Here is a 9,016-nt window from a genome sequence, read left to right on the forward strand (position 1 = left end):
TTATCCTCTTTTCACTAGAGCTAGTATGCACCTTGATAAAGGAGTCATGTCTTTGTTTAACTAGTTCTCTGATATGCTTCCAGAATTTTCCTAATGCCTGACATGAGGTTTTTGTTCAACAGATTTTTGTAGAATAAACACATGAATATTTCCCCAGTGCTTAGTTTAGACCTCTACTTACAGTAGGTATTCCAAGAATTAGCACAAACATACAGCATTTAGTGTTTTATAGTAATAGTTTTCATAAAACTGAGCTAATATTGGCATGTTCAAATATATTGGCTTGTGGTGCCAAATACATACATACATGCATACGTGTGCATGTATTTAGGTGTCAAATGTAAAGACTACTTTCTGAACATCTGCAGTGTACCACTTCACAGTCTATTTGTCATTTTTGTGTATGAAGGTTCAAGTTCTTTGTTCTGTCTCTTTCACAGTAAATGTTCTCTGTTTGCCTTTTCCATTGAGAATGGTCTGGGGATTTTTCTAGTCTTTATTCTAAAAAGATCTCTTAATATATTGTCTACTAACATCTTTTGCTTCATAATATTTGAATGAAAGGGCAATAAGTTACAATCAAAATAATCCGCACAATTATTTTTCACTGCATTGCTATTGTTTTGGTGTCCTTGAATCTGTGCTGCTCTTTGACTCCTTTTTGTTTTATGGATTTATTTAACATAAGTTTTAACTACTTTAGTGAGGCTGAATTCAGTGTCTGTAGATTTACTTTTGTTGATATTTACATCTAATGTAGGTCTAGGCATAGACTTTGTTTTCGAAATATAGAAATATTTGCAAAATGATCTGACGAACTTTCTTATAGCCACCATTCATTTTGCCATATAGTTTTGTCCCACCCTTCCTTCTCACCCCCATCCATATATATATATACACACACACACACACCTATCTATATGTATGCACACACATATTTATTTACAGTTACACTTGATGCCCTTTGTATATCCACTGTTGACCTCATTTCCCTTTCTCCAGGAGTAGCTACTTTTCTGAAGTCGGCTTCTGTCGTTTTGGGAGTGCTGCTTTTTATAGCAGAGTGGGTAGCAGTGGCTATGCCATGTTGGTACTTCCAAACCAATTTTAGCTTTTGGTCATGTCACAACAAAAATTATGCTGTTAATCAAAGAGTTAATTCTGCCTTTCCCTTACAGTTCCATGTGGGAAATGTGAAGAAACTATATCCCAAAGGCTTGCGTTAGTCTGTAAAACTATTTCGTTCACTAATTAAACTATTTAAATCACTGAAGAGAAGCCATTTTATTGAGAATCAGTAGCCCTTAATTTTCAAAAATTTTTTTATCAGGAATGAATGGTTTCTAATCAGATAGATACTTCTAATAAAACACTATTATTCTCTCAAAAACTAAAAAAGAAGTGTGAGGGAGGGGATGTTGTTCTTAGGCTTTTCACAAAGGTTAGGGCAGTAGTTCACCATAAAGGGGTTAGAACACTAGGGTTAAAGGGATCAGAATCATCTAAGAAGCCTTTATTTTGGTGCACTCCCCATCCCCAAACCTTGACTGAAGTGTTGGTAGGGAATCTTTTAAACGTCAAAGATTATTTAAAACATGTAACCACAGTAGTTCTCAAACTTTATGATCTCAGGACCCCTTCACACTCTTAAATATTATTGAGGATTCCAAGAGCTTTTGTTTATGTGGGTTATATCTATTGATGTTTGTCATATAAAAAATTAATGCTAGGAAATTTATAAATATTTATTCATTCATTTAAAAATGACAGTAAACCTGCTACACCTTGGTATACATACATTTTTTTTTAATGAAAAGTAACTTTTCCAAAACAGAGTTTACTGAGAAGAGGGATTATTTTCCATTTTTCATTTTCTTTAATGTTTAGTTCAGGAGTTTAGTTTAATAGAACACAGCTGACTTGCATATCCGCTCCTGTATGCAGTCTATTGCAATATCACACATCACATAGCCTTTACACTTATGGGAGAATTTAAAGTGCAAAATGCATAGATTGTTTTAGTGTTGTTATGAAAATGGTTTTGACTTCATAGATTCCCTAATGTCATCAAATCTAAGAAATAATTAGCTAATTCTTTAACATGCGATGTATGTTAAAACTAAACTTAATTTTATTTCATATGTTAATTTGAAGAAATATTTAACAGTGAAGTGATTTGATAAAAGTCTATTTTCCAACGTGTGTTCCATTCACCAAGTCTCTTATTTGATGTAAGAAATAAGTATTGATACATCAGTCAGTCTACTCCTGCTGTCTCTGCATTATTCTTTATCTAAAAAAAAACGAATAGAGGGAAAAAAATAATTCTTAGTTTGAGACCAAAGATTCTCTCTCCCTCCTTTTTTTTTTTTTTTTTTCTTTTTAAAATTTATTTATTTATTTATTTATGGCTGTGTTGGGTCTTCGTTTCTGTGTGAGGGCTTTCTCTAGTTGTGGCAAGCGGGGGCCACTCTTCATCGCAGTGCGCGGGCCTCTCACTATCGCGGCCTCTCTTGTTGCGGAGCACAGGCTCCAGACGCGCAGGCTCAGTAATCGTGGCTCACGGGCCTAGTTGCTCCGCGGCATGTGGGATCTTCCCAGACCAGGGCTCGAACCCGTGTCCCCTGCATTGGCAGGCAGATTCTCAACCACTGTGCCACCAGGGAATCCCCTCTCTCCCTCCTTTTTAATGTTGCTTTAGCATTTTAATTAGTTGTGATTTTAAAATATAACCAGTGTGGTATAAATCCAGCATTTGTCATTATATTCATGGCATAGTTATCGGTGATTATGTACTGTAAAATATTTATTAAATATAACTTATGTGATAACATTTATTTTTTTAAAGCATCAAAATTTTGAAGAACAAATGCAAGGCATGAAGACCCAGCTAATTCAGCTAAGTACCTTACTTCGATTGTTGGACAGTGGATTTTGCAGTTATTTAGGTAAGTTTGATGAAACAAAACTATACCCAGAAAATTGTAAGGTAATACTAACAGAGAAAAAATGTAAAGAGCTCTTTTTAAGATGTATATACTCTACCAACGTTGCCTGGGTTCCTCTGAGGAATAAAAGTGTGGGACCAAACTGTCCTTGTATAATTTTGCCTTAAAACAGTTTATTTTTAAAATGAATTATAGTTGTCCCTCAGTATTTGTGGGGGATTGGTTCCAGGACCCACCCGCCACCCCTATACCAAAACCTGAGGATACTCAAGTCCCTTATGTAAAATGGTGCAGTATTTGCATATAACCTATGCACATCCTCCTGTAGACTTTAGATCATCTCTAGATTATTTATTGTACCTAACACAATATAACTGCTATGTGAATAGGTGTAAATACAATGTAAAGACTATGTAAATAGTTGCTAGGCAAGGCAAATTCAAGTTTTGCTTTTTGGAACTTTCTGGAAATTTTTTTTTTTCCAAAAATTTTCCATTCATGTTTGGTTGAATCCACGGATGCAGAACCTGCAGATATGGAGGGTCAACTGTATTTGTTGTTATTTGGTGGTTTTCTTTTAAAGAAGTTAGCCTGCAAATTAAAATTGTTCCCTTGAATTAGTAGAAGGCAGTTAAATTTATAGGACTTTTAATAGCCTAAGATGAATAGAAAAATTTGAGTTTGAAGTAGGTCACTGTATTCTGAGATAATTAGCATAAGAGTAAGCCATATATATATTTTTTTCTGTGTAGAATCCCAGGACTCTGGATACCTTTATTTTTGCTTCAGATGGCTTTTAATCAGATTTAAAAGGGAATTTAGTTTTCTAGATATTCTTCGATTATGGGAGGTAAGTTCTTAAATTATTGTAAAAATTAATATTTTTTATGGAAACATTTTGTATCTATAGAGTAAATGGATTATAATATTTTGACTGAAATTTCTAAAGCAGTTATGTTCTGAAAATTCTAATGGTTTGTGGTCTCTCCTTAAAAATTAACCATCTTGAATTGAATGTGTGGTCTTTGGAGCTTTTTTCTGTAAATCAAATCCTTGTGTGATTGGGTGCCAGTGGGTTTCCCAGAACCAGTTCTCTGGACCACTTGTGCCTGTGTTCTTTCCTTGGAAGGCTTGACTTTATGTGAGGCTCTGCCACATTTGGGTGTAGATTTGAATAGAGTTAAGGAAGTTTTGGCAGCCAGTCAGTTGAGATAGTACTTTATTTGTAGTCTGAAATATTGGGGGGGAACTGACTTGTGTTTTGCTTTTTTAAAGAAATTTAAGTTGGAGCAGAATACTAAGAATAATATAACAGATATCCCACTATCCACATTTAACATATGTAAATATTTTGCCGTATTCACTTCTGGTTTTTTCTCTTTCTTTCCAAGACAAAATATATTTAAAGATATAGCTCATATCTTTAATCACCACCCCAAGCCCCATTTCCCTCTTCCCCTCTCTAGAGTATATTCATGATCATGTTTTTGGTTTATATCCTTTTATTCCCTCTTGCACCCAGGGCAACTCTTGATGAAAAACAGAAAATTATTATTTTCTTCTTATACATCTGTTAATTGTTAAGTTAACAGATGGATGTGCTTTTGAAATAGAATATTGGTATAATGACTGCTTGATGCCTAATCTTTATAAAAGTAAAGATGACAGAAATATTCCCAAGGAAAGAATGGGGGAAATAATCTGTTTGGATAATAAATAGACTTGTATACAGTGGGCACCCTGAGGCTTTTACACCTGGAAATTGACTCCTGTACTTCTGGTGACTGTGCTGCCATTAGAGAAGGTGATGCACTGATTGAAGGATCACCACTTTATGGAGGATCACTTTCTTTGTTTGAAATTAGAAGGAAAACTCACATGTTCTTGACCTAGAATCATATTTTAAAGTTAATCGATTTTATTAAATTGTTATCTCAACTTCTCTTTAAAAATTATCAACATAGCTGTAATAACTCCTTAGTCTGTGTTTACCAAATAAATTGGAACTTTTAATGAAACTTTTGAGGTTAATTGCATTGTAATTAAACTTTCAAGAATTGGATTTAGTCTGAAAATTATTCTACTTAATTTACTTCTGGTACAAGAAGTAAAAACATTTCAGGTATGCTTTAATAGTAGTGTTTACATGGCTCTTTTGATCTTTCCAAAAAATGATATTATTAGGTACATTAACCAGGGGGAAATTAAGAACTTAAGTTTTAGGGCATTAGCTATACTTAGGAAGAAGTGCAGCTATTGATCAAATGTTTTATACATTTGGGTATAAATTTTGGGTGGTCAATTCAGTTTTTGTCAGGGATATTCTGAGTTATATAATATGATGTTTAGAATGTAGAGCTACCTCTGGGTGTTTTTGATTCCATGCAGTGTATAACTGAATCTTTATTCCCGTGATTTAACTCCCCTGTACCCCTCCCCCCAGCCCCCCGCCCCACCGAGACTGAAGATGATTTAAAAGTGAAAAACTGAAGGTTCAGAAAAATACTGAAAATGCCTCTAACCCTTACACTTTAACCTCATGACTGTGGCTCCTTAGTTAATACCATTTATCATACTGGTTAGGCTCAGTGTTACTGTAGTTACCTAAAGAGCTGCATTTGGAACTCATCGTATTCATATAATAGTTAATATTATATTAACTATTAATGTAATAGTTACTTCATACGTAAAAGTAAGACTTTCCTTCCCCACACCTCATTTCTTAACTAGAAAAAGAGTGGACTACCCCATCTAGGCAACTCGTGCTTTGCACAGAAGTCATTCAGAGTTCAGCATTGTATCTGTGAGGAAAATATTTTAGAATTGATAGAGTTTATTAAATAGGTGTTCTATTTTTTATAGGTAATGTGGACTGAACTACCATGTAAAAATTTCCATCTTCTTCTCTGTTGTGCTATTCTGGAATCAGAAAAGCAGCAAATAATGGAAAAGCATTATGGCTTTAATGAAATACTTAAGGTAGTTATTACTTTAACTTAAATTTTAATATTTTGGCTCTTTCCTCTTTTTGGTGGTATTGATATACATACATTTCCTTGGAGCATTATTGAATCCCTCAAGTAACTTAAATTTTATCAATAACAGTCAGTACTATGACTGACTCTCTGAGAATGACAGTTCAGCAAGTACATATGGCCAGTTATTTTTCCTAGCTAATTAGGAAGAAAAGGAAATTCAACAAATGCTCTTTTATGTAGTTGAATTTTCTAAAAAAATTCTTTTGCTTATAACTTGAGATAGTAGACTTGGGACAACTGCTGGATTTAATGTTCCATAAGCTTATTAACTATTCTTTAGCTTTAAAACTTGAAATGATCTAATGAAAGATATATTAAATTTCCTGTTTACTTGTAGTATGAGGGTGTTGTTATTTTAAGGATTTTATCTACAGTGTAATATAACTGGTAATAAGTTGTATAGTAGAATATAATAGTGTTTCATTTTCATTGAAACTGAATTATTTTATTTATTGATTATTTTATTGATTTATTTTAGCATATCAATGAATTGTCCATGAAAATTGATGTGGAAGATGTACTATGCAAGGCAGAAGCAATTTCTCTACAGATGGTAAAATGCAAGGTATACAGTGTTTTAAGTAATTACAAGATTTTTTTGTTTGTATGTTTTTGGTGGATTGAGGTCAAGAGATAATTTTTCCTTTTAGAAGTAAAATTGGCAGCAAGTTGAAGGCAGACACAAAGCATTGGCTAGCATTTGTTTACCATTATAAATTTACAGCACTTAATTGAAAACAATTGGTTAATTATGCTAGATAGGAAACATATAATAATAAGGCAAAATGACAAAAGTAATGAAAACACTAAAGGGGCTGCAGAAGCACTGATAAATTACCTAATCAAAGAACACAGAATAGGACCTCATATTAAATATGTAGTATCTTTAAGTAAAGACAGATGCTAATCAGAAATAATTAAATGAAGAGTATTTGGTCTATGTCATTACATTTGTATCAGTCAAACTCTTAATAATCTCTAAAAACAAGGCAAAGTTGATGTGTTATATTCTGAATTTAAACCAAAGTATTATACTTTTGATGTATTTTGGTTTTTATATTTTTTATGAGAATTCTTATTTGGTCTTTGTGTCATTTGATCATGGTTCCAAATATTTATTTTGGTTCAGTTTTACACACAGTTATTTGATAGCTGTTCTGTTCAAAACCTGCCAGTGAGGGCTTCCCTGGTGGCACAGTGGTTAAGAATCCGCCTGCCAATGCAGGGGACATGGGTTCGAGCCCTGGTCCAGGAAGATCCCACACGCCGCAGAGCAACTAAGCCCGTGCACCACAACTACTGAGCCTGTGCTCTAGAGCCCACATGCCACAACTACTGAAGCCTGTGCGCCTAGAGCCCGTGCTCTGCAACAAGAGAAGCCACCGCAATGAGAAGCCCGTGCACTGCAACGAAGAGTAGCCCCTGCTCGACACAATTAGAGAAAGCCCGTGCGCAGCAATGAAGACCCAACGCAGCCAAAATAAATTTAAAAAAACAGACAAAACCTGTCAGTGAGATACTTCTTATGTTTAAGGAACTTCTGTGTATTGAGGGAGAAAGATGGTGTCAATAAGGAGAATGAAATAAATGCAGAATATTAGAAAACAATATGCTTGTGGGAGTGGTGGGATGGGGTGGAGAGTGGCTAATTCAGGATAGAAGGTCAGAGAACCACTTACTAAAAAGAGTGGTTAGGGTTTCATTTGGAGTGGAGAAGGATGGTTTGAGAGGGTGCATAACAATTACACTGTTAAAGCAAATGCTTAGATGTAGTATTAAATAGAAGTGTTAATTTGTGATTACTTTTCCTCTATGGTGAATGATGATTTTATATTTGATTTTTCTTATTCAGGAGTTGCCACAAGCAGTTTGTGAGATCCTGGGGCTTCAGGACAGTGAAGTTACAACACCAGATTCAGACAATGGTGAAGATGAAAATGTTGGCATGACTAGTTGTCCGACATCTGCATTTCAGAGTAACTCCTTGCCTGTACTTGCTGCTAGTGGAGCCAGAGATGACAACCCAACAGAGATATCCATGTCCCCAAATGTCAGCAGAGTAACACCTGCATGATCATTCTTCTTGCTTTTTGAAGAGACACTTTGTTGCAACTTCTTTTCAAGTACTGGAAAGGTGGAAATTTAAAATCTTGTTATTGATCATGCTTTAAGGTTTATGGAAAGAAAGTGTACTGATGTTCTTGCATTAAAGCTTTACGAAGATTTAAACTAATTATTTTTGTAGTTACTTCTACCAAATAGCCTTTCCTTTTCAATAACATTCCTTAGTATTTTTATAGCTAAGTACATTTTATTTTCTCGCTGATGAACTGGAATTGGATAAATATTACAAGTGGATGAGTTGGAAATTATGCACTTTGAAAACATTCACTTTGTTTACTCCGAGTTCAGTGGGTGTGGATTTGATTAAATGTTGAGCCTTTCTATAGCATTCTAAGTTGAGAAGTAGATTGTTACCCAGTGACGAAATAAAAGAATTTGTTTTTCTCTTTTGTTTACAACAATACAGCTTAAATATTTATGCTGGTTGAATGTGATATAAATTGGCCATTTTCGTCAGTGCAATTTAATGTGTAGATAAAGAGCTATTTCAACCATAAGAAGTGGATTGGCAGTATATTTTTTACATTGAATTTTTCTTCACTTGTATATAAAGACTGTATAAGTACTTATTTATGAGTATAAGGAAGGATAGGCATATTTTCTTTAACTGAATAAACTTGACTATTGATTTATATAACCTGATTTCACAAAGTTAATACATAGCTTCAATATGAGATCTTTTTCAAAACTATTTTCTTAACCAAACATTTATTTCATGAGACTACATCCAACCCTGTACCTGGTATAATTTTCAAGTTAATTGCTTGTAGTCTCACTTTACTAATAAAGTTTACTATCTTTCCTAATAATGTATTAACTGATTAATCAGGTCTTTAAATTTTTATGAAATGCTCTACAAAAAGCTTATGTCAAAAATTTCAATATACTATTCATGAGTCTCAAAAT

The 9,016-nt window shown here is 34.0% G+C and overlaps 1 protein-coding gene across 2 annotated transcripts in view; it reads left to right on the plus strand.

The window, feature by feature from the left end:
- TBC1D15 (TBC1 domain family member 15) overlaps positions 1-8,219 on the plus strand; it is a 69,351-nt gene extending 61,132 nt beyond the window's left edge. For both annotated transcript variants that reach the window (XM_068561048.1, XM_068561049.1), the window contains 5 exons: positions 2,849-2,948; positions 3,701-3,798; positions 5,811-5,927; positions 6,465-6,551; positions 7,839-8,219. In XM_068561048.1, coding sequence (XP_068417149.1) covers positions 2,849-2,948; positions 3,701-3,798; positions 5,811-5,927; positions 6,465-6,551; positions 7,839-8,060 — 624 coding nt within the window. In that variant the 3' untranslated portion in view covers positions 8,061-8,219. The remainder of the gene's footprint in view (positions 1-2,848; positions 2,949-3,700; positions 3,799-5,810; positions 5,928-6,464; positions 6,552-7,838) is intronic.
- The last annotated feature ends 797 nt before the right edge of the window (positions 8,220-9,016 follow it).

The sequence above is a fragment of the Eschrichtius robustus genome, chromosome 13 (genome assembly GCF_028021215.1).
Source record: "Eschrichtius robustus isolate mEscRob2 chromosome 13, mEscRob2.pri, whole genome shotgun sequence".
NCBI classification, from domain to species: Eukaryota; Metazoa; Chordata; class Mammalia; order Artiodactyla; family Eschrichtiidae; genus Eschrichtius; species Eschrichtius robustus.